This window comes from Bos grunniens, chromosome 21, assembly GCF_055505025.1.
Source record: "Bos grunniens cultivar Pamir isolate PY7600 chromosome 21, Bosgru_T2T1.0, whole genome shotgun sequence".
Classification (NCBI taxonomy): domain Eukaryota; kingdom Metazoa; phylum Chordata; class Mammalia; order Artiodactyla; family Bovidae; genus Bos; species Bos grunniens.
Window position 1 is genome coordinate 2,705,801 of NC_141185.1, and position 22,331 is coordinate 2,728,131.

At 56.7% G+C, this 22,331-nt stretch overlaps 1 protein-coding gene across 1 annotated transcript; it reads left to right on the forward strand.

Annotated features, from left to right (window-relative positions):
- Positions 1 to 690: 690 nt before the first annotated feature.
- LOC147348899 (uncharacterized) lies at positions 691 to 21,307 on the forward strand. The gene is made up of 17 exons (XM_086365449.1): positions 691 to 748; positions 1,070 to 1,130; positions 8,714 to 8,796; positions 9,208 to 9,287; positions 10,545 to 11,302; positions 11,367 to 11,454; positions 11,580 to 11,819; positions 13,454 to 13,546; positions 14,702 to 14,802; positions 16,303 to 16,398; positions 16,830 to 16,953; positions 18,375 to 18,639; positions 18,820 to 19,043; positions 19,357 to 19,484; positions 19,693 to 19,854; positions 20,020 to 20,142; positions 20,511 to 21,307. Exons 1-16 carry the CDS (start codon positions 691 to 693, stop codon positions 20,099 to 20,101), a joined length of 2,643 nt encoding a protein of 880 aa, XP_086221575.1. The 3' UTR covers positions 20,102 to 20,142; positions 20,511 to 21,307.
- Positions 21,308 to 22,331: the final 1,024 nt, after the last annotated feature.

Consider the following 22,331-nt stretch of genomic DNA (forward strand, 5'->3'; position numbering starts at 1 on the left):
CAAACATCTAGAATTTCTCTTGTCCCCAGGACAGCAAGCAGTCACTATTCAACACAAAGAGCTTATAGCCTCTCTCCTGCGTCATAACGAAAAGGAATTAAGGGCGGTTCTGGGCCTCACTGGTTCCTTTCGAATCTGGATACCGCATTGTGGCCTGATAAAGGGACCGCTTTCTGAGGCCCTCCAGGGACTTGGAAATGAACCCCTGGAGGGGAACTCTTCTCTCCCGTCAGCCTTTTCCTCCCTCCAGACAGCCCTCACCTCCGCTCCGGCCCTGGCCCTCCCAGACTCGGAGAAGCCCTTCTTATGATACAACTGTGAGAAGAGGGATCGCCCTGGGAGTCTCAGGACAAAAATATCACCCAGGTTTCACCTCTTAAGTTACCCAACAGGTGTCTCAAGCTCTAGACATTAAGAGGGCTTCCCAGGGGGCACTAGTGGTAAAGAACCCACCGCCCATGCAGGAGACATAAGAGACAAGGGTTCGGTCCCTGGGTCGGCAAGATCTCCTGGAGGAGGCAACCCACTCCAGTATTCTTGCCTGGAGAATCCCACGGACAGAGGAGCTGGCGGGCTACAGTCTGTGGAGTCGCAGAGTCAGACAGGACTGAGCGACTGAGCACGACGCAACACCAACATCCTCCTGAACCAACGGCCGTCTCGAGGGACTTGTGTCTGTCATCCTGTCAAATGCACCACTGCCGCCTGGCCTCGCCTGTAGACGACCCGCAGCGCCTTCCCTACGCAGGCGAGTGTGGGACCTGCCCCAGACACATCGGCTCTTTCTTTCCCCCAAAGCTTGGGGCTTTGCTTTTTGATAATAGCGTCTCACCTGGGAAAATAACAGCTCCAGCCTTCCCAAAGCTTCTGCCTGCTTAACCCCTTGGCGGGACTTGTCCGACTGCCATCTGCCCCCTGCTAGAAGGCTCAGGTACAAGCTTCCTCCTGAACATGACTCTTACAGCCTGCACACCCTCCTTCCGGACCTTGGCATATCTCCATACACCTCCTACCTGGATCCAAACCCACACCGTCGTGCCCCTGTGACCCCGATGCACCCCCGCACCAGGTGGGGGCCTCTCGCCCACCTTTGCAGATACCGGACTAAACGAGAACCTCTGTCGGTCCCGGTAACTGAGGCCACAGCTCTGGCTTCAGGGGCAGCACTACAGCCATCAAGCACTCAGCCATAACTGCCAGACTCTGCTCCTTCATTCGGGCTCCTGTCTTTTTCTTTATTCATTTATTTGGCTGTGTCAGATCTTAATTGCAGCATAGGGACCTTCATTGCCATTCGGCATCTTTCCTGGTGGGGCACAGACCTCTAGCTGCCGAGCATAGACTCTCGAGTACAAACTCAGTAGTTGTGGAGCATGGGCTTAGCTGCCCCTCGGCATGTGGGATCTTAGTTCCCCAACCAGGGATTGAACGCGCATTCCCTGCATTGCAAGGAGGAGTCTTAACCACTGGACCACCAGCCAAGTGCCCCGGCTCCTGTCTTATCAGGTTTCTCCTCTTTTCTTAAAAAATCCATCTCACTGCCCTTACCGAACCTTTCTTCCCTGTCAAGGGTCTTCATTCACCTCCAAGACAACCCACCTGGCCTCCCAAGGAAAATAGCTCCATTCCCAGCTCAGTGGGGAGAAGTTATAGAAAAGGAAACCTCAGCCTCAGTTCCCCAAAATGGGTCAGTTGAGTCCCATGTAGTCCCAACTCGGGCACAGGCATGCCCAGTTGCCTCAGTCGTGTCCAACTCTGGCCCCACGGACGGCAGCCCACCAGGTTCCTCTGCCTGTGGGGTTTTCCCAGCAAGAATACTGAAGTGGGTTGCCATTTCCTCCTCCAGGGGGATCTTCCTGACCAGGGATCGAAACCAGGTCTCCAGAATCTCTAAAGCTGTAGGTGGATTCTTTACCACAGAGCCATCAGGGAAGCGCATGTAACACTGAAGAATAAGTTACCATTCCGAGGGGGAAATGTAAACTCATCTAACACTGTTCAGAATAGAGTAACATCTGTCAAGGGCCACTATCAAGTCTCATGCAGACACCCAAGGGCTGGAAAATTACTGAAGACAAGACGTTACAGATTCCCAGAAAAACCACATCTTATAGACAGCAGCCTGCCCAGATGCTGCTGGAGTCCAGAATAGACGTGAGCGCTCCCCCTCTTTCCTGCATTTTGCCCCTTAAACTCCATAAAAGACTCAACCCTCTGCCTCCAAGGCCAGAGCCACTCTATGCATCTGCCCCTTTCCTCCCTGGAAAAGTGAATAAAAACTTTCTTTTCTTCTCTTGTTAACACTTCTATGAATTCTTTCACAACCCACATTGGTTCACCTAACAGTTAAAATGGTGAGTGAGGATTTCTGGTCCCCTGGTTAAGAATCTACCTGCCAGTCACATTGAGCAGCTTCAGCTACAGGCAACAAATTCTGATAAATTCTGTTTTCATTTTTATTGTTACAAATATTTTCAAATTTTCCTTGCTATGGCTTCTTAGATAGACCTATCATTTAAAAGTGAACATTTAAATTCCAAATACATGGGGTTTTTAAAATATCTTTGGTAGTAACTTCTCATTTTGATGTTAATTTCTCATTTAAATGCTTTCTCCTCTGCAATCATCCTCTCTGTTTTTTCAGTCTTATGACTTCATTGAGGCTTTCAATGGCTAAGTTAAAGTTCTCTCTTGGTAAACTTCACATTGCACTTGAAAATAAGTGTTATTTTTTAATATCTTTTTATGTTAATTTCTAACATAATGCTACAGTGATAAGAGAACAGACTGTATGATTTCAACGCCTTTGGGCGATGAAATTTTTGCACCTTTGTTTTTTAGGGACCTGGATATGTTCCCAAGTCTCCTGGTTTATAGTTTATGGGAACTTGAATAGATTTGTCCTACTGTTGTGTGAAAATTGTATAAACCTTACTTGTGTTGATTTGGTTCATAGTGCTTCTCAGGTCTACTCTAGCCTTCTGCTTTCTGTCTATTCATTGTTTATTTTTGACAGTTTGATATTGAAAGTATTAGTCGCTCAGTTGTGTCCAACTCTTTATGACCCTGTTGACTGTAGCCCACCAGGCTCCTCTGTCCATGGAATTCTCCTGGCAAGAATACTGGAGCGGATAGCTATTCTCTTCTCCAGGGGATCTTCCTGACCCAGAGATCGAAGCTGGGTCTCCTGCACTGCAGGTGGATTCTTTACCATCTGAACCACTAGGGAAACCCTCTAATTACATTGAACTGGTTCATAGTGCTTTTCAGATCTACTCTATCTTTCTACTTTTCTATCTACTCATTCTATTTATTTTTGAGTTTGATATTGAAACTCCAACTAAAAGCTTAATTTATCTACTTAAAAGAGTAATTGCAATAGAGAACCCGCCTGCCAATGCAGGGGACACGTGTTAGCTCCCTGGTCTGGGAGGATCCCACGTGCTCCCGAGCGACGAAGCCCGTGCGCCACCACCACCGAGCCTGTGCTCTAGCGCTCGCGAGCCGCAGCTCCTGGAGCCAGCGCACCGCGAGCCTGTGCTCCGCCCACAGAGAAACCGCGGCAATGAGAGGCCCCGCACCTCAACCAGAGAGGAGCCCCGCTCGCGGCAACAGAGAAAGCCCTGGAGCAGTGACAGCGAAACAGCACAGCCAAAAATAAATACATAAAAATGTAAAAAGTCAGCTCCTTATTCGAGAAGATGGTAAAAGATATGTGTGTTTTGACACAATAAAATAATTGTAAAGAGTGAATTGATAATAAAGTTTCATATATTTTAGAAAATATTTATTTGTTTGGCTGAGCCGGGTCTTAGCTGTGGTACACGGGAGCAATCTCTGTTGCGGCGTGCGTCTAGTTCCCTGAGCAGGGATAGAACCCAGGCCCCTCCCTTGGGACTGCAGGATCTTAGCGGGTGGTCCACAGGCGATGGTCATAGCCCTTCGTTTTTTTTTTTTTTTTTTTTTACAAGGAAGGCAAGGCTAACACATACTATAGCATGGATGAACCTGGAGGACTTTAAACTGAGTTGAAATAAATTACCACTAAAGAACAAATACTGTTTGTTCCACTTACATGAAGTTCCTGCTGCCGCTGCTGCTGCTGCTGCTAAGTCGCTTCAGTCGTGTCCGACTCTGTGTGACCCCATAGACGGCAGCCCACCAGGCTCGCCGTCCCTGGGATTCTCCAGGCAAGAACACTGGAGTGGGTTGCCATTTCCTTCTCCAATGCATAAAAGTGAAAAGTGAAAGTGAAGTTGCTCAGTCGTGTCTGACTCTTAGCGACTCCATGGACTGCAGCCCATCAGGCTCCTCCGTCCATGGGATTTTCCAGGCAAGAGTACTGGAGTGGGGTGCCATTGCCTTCTCCCACTCGAAGTTCCTACAATACTCGATTCATGGAGACAGAAAAGAGAAGAGAGGTTGGCAGGGGCTCGGGGAGCGTGGGGAGTCAGTATGGAGACAGAGTTTCAGTTTTGCAAGAGAGGAGTTTTGGAGGGAATGATGGTGGTGGTTGCCCAAAAATGTGTATTAGTTAATGTTGCTCAACTGAACACTTAAAAATGATTGAAATGGAAATTTTGTGTTGTATATATTTTACCACAATTTGTTTTAAAAAGAAAGAAATCACAGCTATAAATAATTTCTCTTTAATGACAGATTAAAAAAAAACAACCTAAACAAAAGTGCACTCTTCCCGCTGATGGCAGTGATGGGGTGGGAGTGTGCTGGTGGTGTGGTCCGCTGTGAGCACAGGATTCGCGTGGCCTGCCCAGTTGCCTGGCCTTTGCTCCATCCGAGAGTTGACCCAAGACACCAGGGAAGCATCCATGGGCTAATTAATGGACCTGCCATTAGAAGGGAGCCCTGGTCAGGGAGACTCAGGAAAGCCTACAAAGTTGCAGAGGAAGTTTCTCAGGCTGTCATCCAACTTCCCGCCTTTAATTTCTGTTGTTTGATAGAGAATGACTAAGAAAGCTAGTGACTCAGAAGCCTTGAGCGGCTGTCTGCCGAGCTGGACGGTCAAGGGAGGGAGATGGGTCGGTGGAAAAAGAAATCAAGAGAGGAAAGGGAAGAAGCAGAGAGAAGACTCAAAAGCCAGCCCAAAAATAGACGATGGACGATCCTGGCCTGGTTCCGCAGGCATCGAGACCCCCGGAGTGCTGCTGCTCCTCCGGCAGAAAGCTCTGGAGGTACCCGGGTCACCCTTGCCTTTTCCATCTGGCAGAAAGGCGTGTCTGTCTCTTCCTTCTCGGGGCGTTCATTCCTTTGTTCCTCATCCATCCCTTCTTTCAGTGTTTTTTGCTCTAGGCTGTCACGCTGAGGGTTTGGGGGGACCCAGCAGAGTGATGAGACCCCTCCTTGCCAAGCCTGGAGGACCGCACCTGGGGTGGGGGTGCAGGCTTGTTGACATTCGGCTGCCACGGGGGTGGGATGGAGCCGAGCCCCGGGCCAGGGGCAGGGCGGGGGGGACTCGAGCTCACACGGGGGGCAGGAATGGTGCCCACACAGAGTCTGTCAGCCAAGAGGCCTCCCTCTCGTGAGACACGCCTCACCGTGGATTTCACGTGAAGCTCATTTCAAAGCTGGGGCAACAGAGGTTCTGAGAGGCTGAGTCACTTGCCCAGCAAGTGAGGGGGTCAGTGTTCCCATCCAGACAACCAGAACTGGGTACAGGGTTGTGCCCCCGGCTCTGGGGAGCGGGAGTGAGAGAAGAGGAGTGGGGGGGTGTGGGGCTGGGTGTGTCTTTGTGGGGGACCCACACCTGTGTCCCCACAGCTTGGGTCTGCGTCCGGGGAAGCTCGCTGGATGGCCTTGAGTGGGGAGTGGGGCTGAACTGCCCTGTTAATTAAGGCCCTGGTCCTGGGGGGCGCTTGGGGAGGCTGGGGTTATTTTGGAGGGGCTGGTGCTTTTATAAGCTAGAGAGAATTCTCCTGAAGAGAAAGGCTTCCATGGTCTTCCAGGTTTTCTGTGTGGGCAGTGGGAAGTTGCAGAATTGCGGTGGGAGCCCAGGGTCGTGGGGGATAGGGCGCCCCACCGGCGTTATGTCTGATATCTGGACAGTGACCAGCATCATCCCCTAAGGGACAAGCATTTTTCAGTCGACTCACAGGAGATGGGATCTCGGAGGGGGTCTCCCGGGTCCTCACTAGCCTGGTGACATTGGGGCACTTTTGCCAGGATGGTCACTGTGCCAGGGTCATTTCCCTTCCTTTCCCAACTGTGGTGGCCCATGTGTGGCTGGTGGGGAAACCGGGAGATGGTCAGGTGGTCCAGGGCAGCTGAGCTGCCCTCAGGTCCCCGGCCGGCGGAGGGCATGGTGGGCACTGGCCGGGCCTGTCTGCCTTCACCCAATCGCTTGGGCGTGTGTGGAGACAGCAGGGGCCACCACCCCATGTCTGACCTTCGTTGGCCTCACCCCGTCCCCGCCAGTATTCCTGCTGACAGCATCAATACAGTCGTGTTCGTCAGAACCCTGAGGGACCTCAGGATTTTGTAAGGGTGGCTGGTCTTTTTGGGGAGGGGGATCGGTGCTCCCACCCAGAGGGGAGCCAGGGTGGGGCGGGATCAACAGGGGTTTCCTCTCAGGTTCGGAAGGGGGCGGTGTGCGAGCTCCAGGAGAGGGCTGTCCCGTGGAGACACAGCGTGAACCACACACGGGAAGCTTTAATAGTCACGGGAGCAAGTAAAAACAGAAATAGGTGAAATTATTTCACTGATTTGTTTCATTAGGCTAAAGTAGTATTTCAGCATGCTTCAACATCCAATCGGCATTATCACTGTTAAGATGTCTTAGAGATTTCCCCGGTGGTCCAGTGGTTAAGACTCCGCCCCTTCCCATGCAGCGCGCTTGGGTTCCGTCCAGGGCTGGGGAACTAAGATCCCATGTACTGCGAAGCACAGCCATTCAAACAAACAAACAAAACCTCGTGAGATATTTTACATTCCTTTTTTCCTACTCAGTCTGGGAAAACTGATGTGGGCTTCGCACGGAGAGCACAGTCCAGTTTGAACCGTACAAGTGCCCAGTGGCCACGTGTGGCTCGTGGCTGCTCCCTGCACAACGCCTCTCTGGAAAGAAGGGCGGTGATGCCGGGGTGGCTAACATCACAGAGACTCCAGGGGCTAGATTTCCTGTTTTCGAATCTAAGCTAATTCATTATGATAAAGGAGCTAAGTGGGGGAAGGAGTGGGATGAATTGAGAGAGTAGCATTAGCATAACTATACTACCTTGCGTGTAAAATAGACAGCTGGTGGGAAGCTGCTGTAGGGCCGGGAGCCCAGCCTAGATGGGTGCGATGGGGGCGTGGGCAGGAGGCTCAAGAAGCAGAGGATGTATATGTAGTTATGACCGATTCACGTTGTTTTAGGGCAAAACCTAACACAACAGTGTAAAGCAATTGTCCTCCAATAAAAAGTTAATTAATTAAAAAAAAGAACGGAGCTATTTACTAGGGGTACATACGGACTCTTCACCCCTGCCAACGTAGTCAAATATAATTGGAGGCTGTCCTGATCCAATAGGCCCTGGTTCTAAGTTTTTCTTTATTACAATGTACATTCACCTGCTTTCACTGAGAGACCCAACAAAACAGTGGTTTAAGCAAGATAAAATTTACATATTTTTTAGGGCTTTCCAAGGTGGCTCAATGATAAAGGATCTGCCTGTCAATGCAAGAGACTCAGATGCTGGTTTGATCACTGGGTCAGGAAGATCCCTTGGAGGACTGGCAATCCACTCCAGTATTCTTGCCTGGAGAATCCCGTGGATAGAGGAGTATGGCGGGCTACAGTCCATAGGGTCACAAAGAGTCAGACACAACTAAAGAGACTTAGCACATACACACCAGTGCTCCATAGAGCTCAGTTCAGTTCAGTTCAGTCGCTCAGTCTTGTCCAGCTCTTTTCAACCCCATGGACTTTAGCACACTAGGCTTCCCTGTCCATCACCAGCTCCTGTAACTTGTTCAAACTCATGTCCATCGAGTCAGTGATGCCATCCAACCATCTCATCCTCTGTCATCCCCTTCTCCTCCTGCCTTCAATCTTTGCCAGCATCAGGGGCTTTTCCAAAGAGTCAGTTTTTCATATCAGGTAGCCAAAGTATTGGCGTTTCAGCTTCAGCATCAGTCCTTCCAATGAATATTTAGGACTGATTTCCTTTAGGATTGACTGGTTTGATCTCCTTGCAGTCCAAGGGAGTCTCCAGAGTCATCCCCAACACCACAGTTCAAAAGCATCAATTCTTCAGTGCTCAGCTTTCTTTAAAGTCCAACTCTCACATCCATACATGACTACTGGAAAAACCATAGCTTTGACTAGACAGACCTTTGTCGGCAAAGCAATGTCTTTAGTTTTTAATATGCTGTCTAGGTTGGTCACAGCTCAGGGACCCTAGAGCTCAGGGACCCAGACTTTTACCCTGTATTCTGCTGCCAACTGCTACTAGGTGGGGCTCCTGCCTCGTAGCTCAGGATGGCTGCCCTGCTCCTGTTTTCACATGTGCATCCAGAAGTCAGGAAGGAGGACTGGGGAAGGGAAGAACATGCCTTTGCCCTTGACAATGGAAAGGCCCAAGACCCAACTTGAAATACAACTCCTTTCCCACTTGGAAATTTAGAAGTTAAAGTGAATGCCCTTTCAGGTTAAAGTCCCTGAGAACAGATGCTGAAGTGTTCAGGTGCCTTTGAATCGCCCTCCTCCCACCCTTAGTCCTTTCGGCCCCGAGTCTCACCAGAAGCTGCCTCCTGTGGCTGCGGGCTGGGCTGTGTTGCTGAGGACCTTTGGGATCCAAGGCAGATTTCTGCCCTTCTGGTCTCTCCCTGCCTGGAGGGGTCCTCAGACCATTCCTTCCCTGCCTGACACCCACAGCGTTTAGGAAGTCAGGTCATCCATCGCCCCTAAGCGCTTTGTCCTGGAACTTCGAGGTGTCATCCTTTTCCCTTCCAGCATTTCCCAAACCTCTTCATTTTTTTCTCCAAGCCGATTCTTGGTGTCTTTGTGCTCACTGAGGGTGAGCTGAGAGGCAGTGTGCCCGCCAGCTTCATCATGAGCTGCTGCCCCCGAGCCTGCGTATTGAGCCACTGAGGCCTTTGAGGCCGTCAGCTGCTGGACCGTCCAGATGCTCCTGGGCCCTGGGTGGCTATCTGCCGGGGGATGCTTCCCCTGTGCTGTGTCAAAGCCTCTCTGGCCCTCCGGGTCCCCAGTCCAGGGTGTGGCACCCATGCGCCCCAGCAGGACAGGGGTGACCCTTCTTGTCCGTACCGCCCAGGCTGGCCCCATGCCGGTGGGCGGTCCTGCCCCTCTCCCTGTGGTCTGAGGGCTTCCCAGCCTGTGCCCCCATTACACACCCCTTAGTCCTGGAAAGAGCCACCACCTGGGCCACATAACCGGTCTGGGTGCCTGCTTGGGTGAAGTGGTCTCTGTGAACAGCCCAGGGTGGCCGGGTCACAGGTGGTACTGGGGCTCCCGAGAATGGGGTGCTATACGGGGAGGGGCAGGCAGGGCAGTGGGCAGAGGTGAGAATGGAGATGAGGGGACCACGAGGAGCCCACCCCGTGTCCAAGGGCTTGAGCGGGCACCAGCCCCAGCGGGGGGCCTCTCCTGTCCATCCACCTGTCCATCGCTGGGCTGGCCTGATGTGGCCAAGGTCACTTTTTCTCTGAACTTTCGGGGAGAAGACCAAGCACCTCATCTCAGAGGCTTTGCCTCCAGCTGCTGCTCAGGCCTGGGTTGCTTCTTTGTCTGGAGAAGGGGCTGAACTTGGGGAGCCCCCGGCACCCAGGGAGGGAAATGGAAGGTGCAAGCTGTCCCACCCTGCCCTCCCGGGATGCTTCTGTGACAGCTGCGTCTCTGTCTGTCTCTATCTTCTGTTGTTTGTCTGTCCGGGATGGTCTGTGGCAGCTGCGTCTCTGTCTGTCTGTCTCTGTCTTGTCCTTTGTCTGTCCGGGATGATCTGTGGCAGCTGCGTCTCTGTCTGTCTCCATCTTCTGTCGTTTGTCTGTCATCTATCCATTATCGATCCCTCATCTATCGTCTCCCTATTGTCTATGTTTCTGTCTACTATCTGTCTTCCGTCTTTATGTATCATCTGTTTCTTACCTGTGTATCTGTCGATCGTCTCTCTCACTGCCTGTCCCGTGTGTGGAAAGAGGCGGGGGTTGGTCGCCCCTTGGATACTGTCGAGAAGCAGGTCTCCAGTGCGATTCGGGACCCAGCACCACCTGTACCACCTTGAAACCTGGCAGCAAAGCAGGCTCCCTACATGGGCGTGAATGGCCCTGGGGGGTCCTGCTGTGCATTAATGCAGAGAACCCCTGTGCTGGAATATCTGCTCCCAGCTCTGGGGGCTCCCTCCTGGATGCCGGGTTAACCACCTGTGCTGGCAGGATGCTGATAACCATTCAGTCACCTGACGGAGACTCAGATCTCGATCCACCCTGGAGCATAGAGGCTTACAGGTGTCATGCCGGGCTCTGAAGGGGACCACATGTGAAGTTTATCTGGAGAACCCTGTGCCCTTCTGCTCCTGTCTGGGCCCTAGACCTGGTCCCCAAAGGCTCTTCAAACAGGCCGCCTCATCTTCTTGCTGGTTCCTCCGACAGATGGCGAGTTCAGCACAGGCACCCCCAGGCAAACGAGGTCACCCCGAGGAGCCCCGTGGCAGCCCCCGCCCCCTCACCTGCTGCCCCCTCCTGCAGCACCCCCTGAGCCACTGGCCTCGGGTTCCCTCCTTCTAGGATTCTCACAGCTGGTCTTGGAGGGCCGCTTCCTGGAAGCCTGTCAGAGCATCTCATCCTCAGCAGAGGAAGGGAAGGACCGTGGCTCCCAGTACCAGGTGGTGGCCCAGGGCATGTGGCAGGTCGTCCAGGAGGCGCTGGAGGGCGGCGGGGGTGGCCGGAAGCTGCAGACGAAGCTCAGGTCGGTGGCAGCCACAGTGGAGTGGGCCCGGGGCGCCTCCCGGGAGCTGGGTGGAGACCTGGCCTCCTGGGACTGCCAGCTGCGGACACGGCTGAGGAATGATGCTGAGAACCGGGTGCCCCCGAGCCCTGGAGACCAAGTGCCCCTGAGCCCGGCGGACCAGCTGGGCGGGTACCTGGCGGAGCTGGCCAAGGCCGTGGATCGTGGCCTGGGCCCCCAGAGGGCAGGCCGGTTGGGAGCCCACCTCTCAGCGACCGACAGAGAGTGCTTCCAGGAGGTGCTCCTGGGCCGCCTCTCCATGCTCCTGACCCGCAGTGGAGACCGGGACAGCTGCAGGGAGCTCTACACCTGGGCCGGGAAGACCTTGTTTGGGCAGCTGCCGTGAGTCCGCCTCGGGGCCTTGGGGTCTTGGGCCAGGACACTGCCCTGGCGTGAGGATCCTCAGGCCAGGGCTGCGGTCAGTGCAGGGACCTTCAGAAGGGCCTCCTGGGGCGGGAGCAAACTCAGGGGACAGCCTGAGCTCACACGTGCATGTCTGTGGGTATGTGTGTCGGTGTGTTCCTGGTGTGCCATGGGTACGGGTGTGTGAGCCTGTCGGTGAGTGTATGGGGAGCTCACGTCACGAGCTCACACTCAGATATGACCGCGGAGACTTTAGTTCCCGTGCGTGGCCCCCAGCTGTCCTCTCCCTGAGCAGGGGTGGGGACCGGCCCGGAGTGCACCACCCTCAGCTCTGAGCCAGCCCTCCCCGCTCCGCAGCCGGGCCTGTGCCCCTCACGGCTGCTTCCAATCCAGCAGGACGACGTCAAGGCCCGCCGCCGCCAGGAAACTCCTGGACCCGCTGATGTTTGCCACCTGGATGTCCCAGGTGCAGAGCCGGCTGGTGGAGCTGACCCAGGTAACTGGCTTCCAGGAGCGTCCGCCGCCCAGCCTCCTTGTCCTGCATCTGGGGGTTGAGCAGGACCCCAAGTTCACCCCTAGGACGGATCCGGGCCCTCGACCACTGCCCCGTAGGTCTGCGTCACAGGACATGTTACAAAACGGCCCGTGGGGACTCCACGCCGGGCCCCGTCGCAGCCTTGACCAGCAGTGCAGTCTGGCTCTCCAGGCCCCAGTGAGCGACCCCAGAGACTGGGAGGCTTAGATGGGGAGTCGATTGTCCCTGGAGGGCGCAGGCAGTTAATCCATGGCAGACACCGTGAGGCTGTAGCCCAGCGGGCTCCTCTGTCCATGGAGTTTTCCGGACAAGGATACTGGAGTAGGTTGCCATTTCCTCCTCCTCTCATTCAACACGGTGAGCACTTAAAGTGTCATCACAATTTTTCTACCGCTACCATTTTTTAAAAACGTGATTCGCTGTCACAAGCGAGCACAGGACATGTGTACATTGAAACTGCGGTTTTCCTGTCACTGATACACATGCCCGGCCTTCTCCTCGGCGCGCACAGCCGTGCTGGCCTAACTCAAGGCTCTGTCCCCTTGAAGCACCCGGGTCAGAGCCTCCTGCTCTTGGAGTCTCTGCCTGAGAATCCGGGCCTTGTCGTTCTCTGCCTTCCACACTCGTCCACTGAGCTGAGCTGAGCAGAGCTGCCAGGTGTCAGTTCAGACCCCCAGGCAGGAGTAAAGGGTCCCGCTGCTGGGTCCCCACGCTGCCCCCCACTCCAGCCACCCTCCCCCGGAGACGAGTGCCAAGGGGTGGGGCGCCCTCTCCCTGCCCTACACCACCAGCCCTATAAGGTTCCTGCTGCTTTAGGGACATGGGGGCGTGGGGGCGTGAGAGGGGGCAGGGCTAAGAGTGGAGAACTGAGTGCTGAGCAGGCGTGGAGGAAAGTGTCCTCGGCCCGGGGCCCCCGGTAAGCCGGCCCCCACCTGGGCGCCCGCAGGCACGTGGTAGGTCGTGAGGAAGCACACGGCCCCTCCGACTGCAGCTCCCTGGCGGTGCTCTGGCTGGCGGTGTGGGAAGGGGCTTCCTCCTGAGCCTTTGTCCTCGCCTTGAGCCTGCCTGAGGGGTCACCCCAAGATTTTCAGCAGGGCACCAGTGGCCTGGGGATCCCCAGCCCAGACAGGTCTCCACAGGCTGTGGTAGCCTCCGAGCTGTGGCCCAGGCCTTGTCAGGCCTGGCGTCCCATGTCCTCTTGACCCCCAGTCTGTTGGTATCTGGGCACCCCGTCTGACCTGGTCACTGCAGGGACCCTGGTCCCCAACGAGGGTAGCTGTTCATCCCCCCGCCCCCGACTGAGTGGTGATGACAGAGCGGTTGTCTTCTCTGGACTTAGGGGTGGGGCGGATCCGGAAGGTGTCAGGCCTCCCGTGACGGGTTGATGGATGTGGGCTGTGGAAGAAGGGCTTTACCTGGGAAACTGGGTCCCCCAGGTGGGGGCATTTCAGGCTGCTGGTTGGTGGGGATCCCTGGGCTGGTTGAAGACTTGCCCCTCACTCCTGTCCCCAGGCTCAGCTGTAGGGGGGGCTGGACCTGGCTGTGCCCCAGCGAGAACACAGGGATGGAAGTTGCTTTTATTGTGTTCTGAGCAGAAAGAGTTGGAAAAGCAACTAGAAAATGTCCTGACATGTGATCAGAAAGAGTGGGCCACCTCTCCCTGCCAGGCGTTCCTCAAAATCTTCCAGGTATGCCCACCATGAGGGCCCCTGGCACCTTCCTGGGTGGCCGGCCTGGAGGAGGAGGGGCCTGGAAGGACTGGGGTGCTGGGAGGGGCGGGGGTGTGGTGCGGACAGGAGGGGCTGAGTGGAGGAGGGAGAGGGGGAGGCTGCGCTGCTGGGCACTGGAGCAGGGCTGGGCGGGGAGGTGCTGGGGGGTGCGTGGTGCCTGAGGCTAGGCGAGGAGCGGAGAAGGCAGCACTCAGCCGAGGCCTGTCTCTTGGATGGTGGGGTCCCGGTGCTGGGGTGCAGGGTGTATCTTTTGGGGAGGAGCCTCTGCGGGGAACCTCTCATCTCATGAGGACCCACTCCTGGGTCTCACTTAGGACCTGGGAGATGGGTGTCTGGGGAGGGTGGGGCTTCAGTGGGGAGGGCCCTGAGGCTCCAGGAGACATTGTGCAGTCTACCTGGTGTAAAATGTTTGGTCTGTGAGCATGAGTGTGAACATGTGCGTGCATGTATATGAATGTGTGCACACGTGTGTACGTATGTATATGCGTGTGTGCCTGTATAGGAGCGTGGATGTATAAGCACGTGTGTATACATGTGTGCACATGTATATGCGTGTGTGAGCATGTGTGTGTGCATACGCGTGTCTGTAAGCATATGTGTGTGCCTCTGTATGTGTGCCTGTGTGTATATACGTAAGCACATGTTTGTATGTGTGCGTGTGCATGTGTTTGGCCGCCTTCTCAGGGGTGAGTTGGTGTTTCTGTTGATTCTTTTGACTGCTGGGGCTAGAAAGAGAGACCACAATGAGACACAGCATCCTCAATGCCTTTACGCAGAGACGCCCTGCTGAGAGCATCGGGAGGGAGTTGGGCTGGGGCATGGGCTGGGGGAGAGCTGGCAGCTCCTGCTGAGGAGGCTGGTGCAGCCTCAGGGTGTGTGTCAAATGGGAGAAACTCCGGGTGTGTGAGGCTGAGGGCAGGACCCAGTCTGGATGCGAGTGGGGAGGCCTGAGGACACAGGGGGAGCCTGGTGGGAGGGGTCTGCCCCTTGCCATCTGCAGGCTTGGAAGGGGGCAAGGTGTGGGGGCAGCTGGGAAAGGCGCAGAGTCGGGGAGTCGCATCCTCCCAGCGGTCTGTCCCTGTCCCCCGAGAGTCCATTTGCTTTGACCGACAGCTGTTGAAAGGAACCATAGATTCGGTGCAAGACATCGGGCCTCCCATTACCAGCCGGGTTCAAGCCATGGTTCTGAATACGTTCTCAGAGTTTCTGAAAAGGTAAGTGAAAAGGCAGCCCTGCCCAGGTAGGGAGGCCTGGCCTGGGTTCAGCTAATCCATGTCAGAGCGCTCACCTTGCCACCAGCCGCCAGGCCCGGGCCAGTTCACAAAATGCAGGGGGAGGGCTGGTTGGCTCCAGGTGCCCCCCGTCCTGCCCGCTCCACATCTCGCCCTGGCTCTGGAGGCAGTCCTGTGTGACCGCGGAAACGTCCAGCCTGGAGGCCCTGGCCCGGCAGCTGTCCAGCTAGTTCTAAGGGGGCATGAGGTTTAAATTGTATTTCATTTTAATTAACTGATGTTTGAACAGCATGGGGGGCATGGGGCTCGTGGCTCTGTTGCACAGCAGGGCGAGCTTAGGAGGAACCCAGTTTCCTTTAAAATTTGTGCATCCTGGATTTTGTTACACTGCTTTTGAGGGTATTTTTGTTTGTTTCATCTTCTTTTTTGGCCAAATACGGCTTGTGGGATGTTGTTCCCCAACCAGGGATTATAATTAGAACAGTAGAATCGCAGAATCCCAACCACCAGACCGCCAGGGAATTGCCATCGAGCTTTAAAAACTGCGATGAAGTACCATATCTCTCGGTTACTGGATTTCAGGGCGCTCCTTTAAACCTTGCGGCTGAGCTGAGAGCCTCACTCCCTGCTCTGGTTTTCCCAGCAGGACTTGCTATCAGTCTCCTCGGTCCACACCCAGCTCTGCCCTGGCCCTGGATTTGGGGGGGTCTCCCTCTCTCCCAGGGGGCTCAGGGGAGGGCAGCTGTAGCCAGGGTTGCCCAGACTTAGTCAGAAGGAAGTTTGGGGCACAGCGCTGTGTACCAGAGCATCACCGGGCCCCCTTTTCCGGGATTTCCAGTGTGGCTGTGTTCACCTTCAAAGGGTCTCTGAAGGGCCTGGCGCCAGGCAGGTTACTCATGAGAGGCCAGAGATGTGAATTTTTAGATGAAATCAGCCAGGTTTTAAATGTTTAACCAACCACCACAGGGTGACTAGTTTGAGATCGTGATTGATTTGTGTTCTAGGAATTTAAAGGCGCCCCTTCTTTCCTGCCTTTGAGGAGCAGGGGTATACCTGCCTCTCCTGACTCCTCTCTCCCCACTCTGCTGGGGGGGGTTGCAATGGCCCAGGCAGGGTGTGGGGTGCCCCCTCCCCTCCCTGTGGGCACTCCAGACACTCCCAGAGGCCTTGTTTCCTCCCTCTTCCTTGACCTGAGTGCGCGTTAGCTGTGATTCCAGACCACAGGAGAAACCCAGTGCCGTCCGGTTCTAGAAGCGTTTACCGCACAGGGCCGGGGACAGCATTACAGGAACAGATTCTTGGGAAGCGTCCGCTCCAGCGCCTGGCACAGAGCCAGCCCCAGTGGTCCACATGTTGACCACGACCACCCACACCTGCTGTTTCATGGAAGAAGCAGCAGTTAGGCTGAGAAGAGGGACAGCCCGCACTGCTGGGTGGGGCTGACTCACCGGGCGGCGCCTGCATCTCCGCCTTCACACGCAGGTACCGGGCTGAGGGTGCCGCCCACTTCCTCCAGCAGCAGGCCGGGGCCGGACCCTCCCCCCAGCTGCACGCGCTGCAGAACTGCTGCGTCCTCAGGTGGGTCCCGGTGTGACCCGGGCGCGGGCGGGGTGGGCAGCCTCCGACCCGGTGGGCCGCTCTGTATGGACGGTAGACTGAGTGCCTGTGTGAGAAGCGGGGGATGACACCGCCCCCCGCCCCGCCCCGCCCCAACCTGGATACACAGTTGCGGGATTTCATACAGGAAACGCCAGATGCCAGGAACACTGGCTGCGCTGGAAGGAGTTTTTCTCTTGTACCTTTTGCATTTCATGCTACGGAAATGTAACACTTATTCCGTAAATAAAAAAGAGTGGGGATGAAGTAGACAACCAGGCGCAGAAGTGAGTCTGTCTGCCCGAGGGCACATAGAGGGTCAGCGGCGAGGGGGTGCGCACGGCTCAGGGCTGCAGCTGGGCCCGCAGGGCTCCCGGCCAGGCCCCACAGGCCCTTTGGGTTTCCTCTAACAGGAAAGTGTGGCAGGATCTGGGCCAGGCCCACACTCCCCTGGCGGACTTGGTGCTGAGCACCATCAGCGCCATCGAGGACCAGAGCCAGGACGACCTTGTGTCCGGGGTCAGAAGCCTGTGCCAGGTGACGTACCCCCAACTCCAGCCCTTGCAGGGGCCTCTGCTGCTCCCAGTGGTGTGGCCAGAGGGTGCCTCTGTCTCCCGGGCTCTCTCCAGCCCAGGGCAATGACGGGGATACAGCAAAGCCCAGGCACAGCTAGCTTTGAGTTGCCTGCGTCCAGCCTCCGCCCTGCCCGGGCCTTGGTCTGAAGTGGGAGAAGGACGGCTCAGCTTCCTGTCGGCCAGAGAGGGGCCCCACCCAGCTGATGGGGCTGGGGCTGGCCTTGCCTCCACTCAGGAGGCTCGGCTCCACCCTCACAGAGGGCACCTGCCTGGGCAGTGTCCACGTTTGCAGTCTCCTGTCCACGGGCAGACCCGCTCTTGGCTCTGTCTACCTGTGGAGCCACCTGTCCTGCCAGGCCAGTGGAGGCCTGACGCCCTGCCCCCTGCCCCATCCCACTCTGCCCCACGTGCCTCCCAGGCAGGTGAAGCCCCCTCTACGGTGTTCCCAGGGTCTCCGTGCCTCCCCCTAAGCACTGGCTGCCTCCAGGGTAGGGCCTTGCCCAGAGCCCAGGGGTCCCAGGAGATGCCAAGGGCCGGGCCCAGGAGCTGAAGCCTTGAGAGGGCATGGCGGCCTCCCAGATGTGGAAACCACGGGGTCCAGGGCCTTCTGAGGCGGTTGCCATTGGATTTTCCAGAGATATGAGCACCTGGCTCAGCGAGACACAGAAAGATCCAGAGCTGGAGTGACCCCGACAGGTCACCTCCCAGGGTGCCAAGGCTGACGAGAACACTGCCAGGGCCTCGCCCCGAGCTGTGGCAGACCTTGCTAATCAAGCCCCACGTTCTGCTGCTCTGGGGGCAGATGGAGCCCCACTGTCTGGTCAGAGCTCCTGGCAGTCCCAGCCAATTGGCGGGACTTGGCTCTGAGTTTTACAGACGATGCTGAAGAGGCTGCATTGTGCAGATGGGGTGTTGGAGGTACCCCGGCTGCACATCTGGTCTGGTGTTCCCCTGAGACATGAGTGGCCAGGGCTGCCCGCAGGGTGGGTCTAGCTGTGACCCCTGCCACAGGTCTCTGGAGCTGAGACTAGGGGGGGAGGCCTCCCTGAGACCTCGTGCCATGCTGTGGTTTGCTGGGGACCCAGAAGAGAGTGAGGGGCTCCAGGAAGACTCGGGAGGGCTCTGGGGAGGATGCGGCATCAAGGGTTGCAGATGGACTCTGGGAGGCTTCCAGGAGTCAGCAGGAGAAGGTGGACCGAGCTTGGGGGCAGACAGTGGGCGAGCCTCTGGCTCCTGGGATGCGGGCCCTTCTGGTCCAGGGCTGTGCCCCTAGCGGGGAGCAGGGCTGGGGAGGTGGGGCCTGCAGGGCTGGAAGAGAGAAAGGGCAAGGACAGGAGACAGGCTGGGCTCAGGCCTCAGTGACCGTGACACTCCTGTGCTCAGAGCCTACTGCGGCATCACTTCGGGAGGGAAGACAAGGAGCTGGCTCACGCTCTGCGATCCCTCCGGCGGGGCCTGGAGCGCTATGCCGGTCTGCTTCCTCCTCCCACGAACAAGGTAGGAAGGAGCAGAAGGGGGCTCCCAGGGGGTCAGCTCTGTGTGGCTGCTGGCGTCCCCCCTCCCCCGGGCTGTGGGCACCGTCCTGCCAACAGGGCGGCCCAGGGCCAGAGGCAGGCAGGGCTGCATGGCCCTGGTCGTCAGTCCAGCTCTTGATCTCCCGGGGAGGTGAGGGGCCAGCTGGCGGTCACCCCGGGAAGGAGTGGCTTTGTTGTGGAAGCCCAGTGGTCAGGGGTTAGGCCTGCAGAGTTGGGGGCCAGGCCCCACAGACCCAGCTAGAGGGGCTTTGTGGACCACTCTGCTGCCCCCACCCCTAGGCTGAGCCCCTGAGGCCACGAGACCTTGTCCTGGGACAGCTTCTCTCCGGCCTTCTGCATTCTCTTTCTTTTGTGGGGGCAGAGCCTTGTGCAAAGTCTGTACAAAGCGGTATTCACTGAGTACCTCCAGGCCTTGGTCACCCATCTCAAGAGGCTGAAGCCCCGGAAGTGGGAAGACCACCGGGGTCAGGTGGAAACGGACGTCCGGGAGCTGCGTGAGGCTTTCGGGAGGCAGGAGGTGAGCCCGGGACCCTCGGGGGCTTCCGAGGGGCCGCCTTCCCCTTCCCGGTGAGTCTCTCTTCTCCCCTGACCGGCCTGGAGCCGGCCGTCCCTCCTGCCCCGCCGGGCCTGTCTGTGCCAGGCCGGTCTCTCAGGGCGGCCCTGGGAGCCCTGGACAGAGGGGAGGCAGGACCTGGGGGGGAAGCCTGGGGGGCCTAGGAGGTGACACGGGCATGTAGGACCCTGCTCTCCCCAGCAGGGCCGGCCCGGGGCCTGTGCGGTGACCCCGGGTTAGGCCTGCCCTGGGTGAGGCTGGGAGCTCCTCTCCGCAGGGCCTCGGTGATGGAGCCCCTGGCCTGGAGGCCTTCGTGGAGGTCTTCCAGCTCAGCGGGGAGCAGGGCAGCGCGTTTCTGGATGAATGGCTGGCCTCCTTCAGGGACAGGTTCCCAGACTATGTGAGGTGAGAGACAGAAGGGGGGCAAGTAGAGGGGGGGAGCCTGCAGGGGGCTCAGCCCGGGCCTGGGCGGAGGCGGGACTGAGCTAAGGGTGCCGGCATGTGAAGGGTGAGTAGGAAGGGCATGAAGGGCATGAAGGGTGTGAAGGGTGAGTTGCTGGCAGAGACTGGAGCCTTGTGCCAAAGCGCACATCTCAGCGCCTCCTGTCCTCAGGAGGGAATCCAAGGCCAGAGAAGGGCAAGGACTTGCCCAGGGTCCCCCGCAGGCCGGTGCAGGCCCCTCCCTGGTCTCTCCGCCTCCTGACGCTGAGATCCACCCAGCTGGACCCTCGGAGTGGCCCGGTCCAGATCCCTTCCTGGTGTCCAGGGCTCCCCGGTAGGCTGTCTAAGCGTCCTGGGGTCGTGGTTGGTGGTGGCCGGGGTTTGGGGACTTGGGGAACCGCCTGCGGTCCCAGCTGCCCCGGAAGACGTTGCTCTAGACTCCACTGTCGTCTTCGTTTGCGTGCCCACGGGTACAGAGAGCCCTCTTCCTGTTGCTCAGCACACAGGGCCAGCCCGAGGAGCCTGCGCTCAGGAGCTGCTGCCCTTGCTACTGGGGCTTCCTCACGACTTTCACAAGGTGACCGAGGGTGTGAGGGCTCCAGGGCCGTCTCCAGGGACGCTGGTAGGTCAGGATCCAGCCTTGGGCAGAGTGGCTGGGGCATGGGCTTGGGGGTCTCGGGGGAAACCAGGCTGAGGGGCTGGGCTGGAGGGAGGGCCCAGTGGCTTGAAGCGGACACTGCACCGCCCGCCTGCAGGCAGCTCCCCAGGCCCTGAGCCAGTGGTTCTTGAATATTTTGGCTGCAAGACTCCTTTACTGTGAACAATTATTGAACTGAAGAACTGTAGCTTATGTGGTTATATCGATTGATAGTTCCATTATTTGAAATTAAAACTGAGAAATATTAATTCATTTATATAAGGTGTTTGGAAAAAAATAATAGAAATTCACTGGAATGCCCTTCCCACCTGCTGAAATTCTCCTCCCTCTAGGTCTGGCTCCCAGACAACCCCCCACCAGTCTGTTTTATTCACTTCCTGTCCGGAGATGGCTGTCACCATTGTCTTGGCTGAGATCTGTCCTGTCTGTTGCCTGGCAAAAGTCTTCACGGCGGAGGACCAGCCTCATGTCTGGGGGACCAGACAGACGTTTGTCCTCATCTCCTCGGCGCCCACTGGCTGCCCCAAGAGGAAATGGAAGTGAGCTCTCGTTTCAAGGAGCCTCTCCCCCTGGGGCTCTGGACGTGGTGTGGCTCTGGGACCCGGTTAAGGCGAAGGATGTGAGTGCCCCTGACCCCTTCACAGGCGGCAGTCTGAAATCCAGAAGGAAGCCGTCCTTCTCGAGCCCGGACTCCTCCACCAGAGGATCCTGAGTCAGACACCAGGCTATGAAAGGCCAGCCTCCTCCACAGTCCACCAGAAGCGGCGGAGGCCGGGGGCGGGGCGGGCAGAGGGCAGGCACGGGAGCGTCCCACCAGCCTGGCCGCGGGCCCTCTCCTGTGCGGACCACAGCTTCACTGACATGCAATTCACATGCCGTGCGGTTCACCCACTGAAGTTGCACGTACCATTCAGTGGTTTTTAGCATGTTCACAGCTGTACAGCCATCACCGCAGGCCATGTTGGGACATCTTCATCCCTAGAAAGGACCTGTAACCTTGTCGGCATGACCCCAAGCCCCTCTTCCCGCCGTGCCCCCCGCCCTGGGCAGGCCCTGCTCTGCTTTCTGGCCACGTATATGTGTCTGTTCCGGGCGCGTCTCATGAAGTGAATTACATGAGGCGTCACCTTTTGTGACCAGCTTCTTTCGCTCGTCGTTATGCTTCAGGGTTCATCGGTGTGACTCGCATCCATCTCCGCCCGTTTTTTACGTTTTTCCCTTCCCTGTGTGGCTGTGCTGGGTCTTAGTTGTGGCATCTTTTCCGTTTGCCACTCGAACTCTCAGTTGCAAAATGTAGGATCTAGTTCCCTGACCAGGCATCGAACCCAGGCCCCCTGCACTGGGAGCGTGGAGTCGTAGCCGTTGGCCCACCAAGGAAGTTACTTCCCCGTTCATTTTTATAGCTGAGTGATACTCGGTTTTATACTCGGTTTAGTCAGACATTCGTTGATGGGCATTCGAGTTGTTTCCAGTTTGGGGCTGCTGTGAATAATGCTGCTATGAACACATGTGCACAACATTTTGTGTGGACATGTGTTTTTAGTCCTCCTGTGTTCCACCGAGGAGTGCAATTCCTGGGTCAAATGGTGACTCCGCGTTTAACTTTTTGAGAAACTGTGGAGTATTTCTCCGAAGCATACCAGCGAGGTATGAGGGGCCCAGCGTCTCCATACCCTCATCAACATTCCTTATGTCAGACTTTGTGATGATACCCACCCTCGCGGGTGTGAAGTGGTTTTATTTACTTATTTACTTCTTCAGTTTAATTTTTGTCTGCCCTGGGTCTTTTTTGCTGAGCAGCCTTGGCTGCAGTTGCGGAGAGCAGGGCCCCTCTCTGGTGGCGCTGCTCCGGCCTCTCCTCGCCGTGGCCTCTCTTGAGGAGCCCTGGCTCCGGGCCCGTGGGTTCACTCCGTAGTTGCAGTGTGTGGGCTCAGTAGTTGGGGCTCAAGAGCTGTGGCCCTGGGGCTTAGTTGCTCCACGGCGCGTGGGGTCTTCCCAGATCAGGGTTGGAACCTGTATCCCCTGCGTTGGCAGATGGATTCTTTACCACCGAGTCACCAGGGAAGCTCCTCACTGTGGTTTTGATTTGCATCTTCTCTGATGAATAACAATGTTGAGCATCTTTTCGTGTGCTTATGGGCCATATGTATATT

Coding starts and splice junctions, on each gene's coding strand:
- LOC147348899 (XM_086365449.1), top strand. CDS start 691: ATGCACCACTGCCGCCTGGCCTCGCCTGTAGACGACCCGCAGCGCCTT. Junction 749..1,069: donor GCAGCGCCTTCCCTACGCAG/GCGAGTGTGGGA, acceptor CCCCCGCACCAG/GTGGGGGCCTCTCGCCCACC. Junction 8,797..9,207: donor GAGGACCTTTGGGATCCAAG/GCAGATTTCTGC, acceptor CCGGGTCCCCAG/TCCAGGGTGTGGCACCCATG.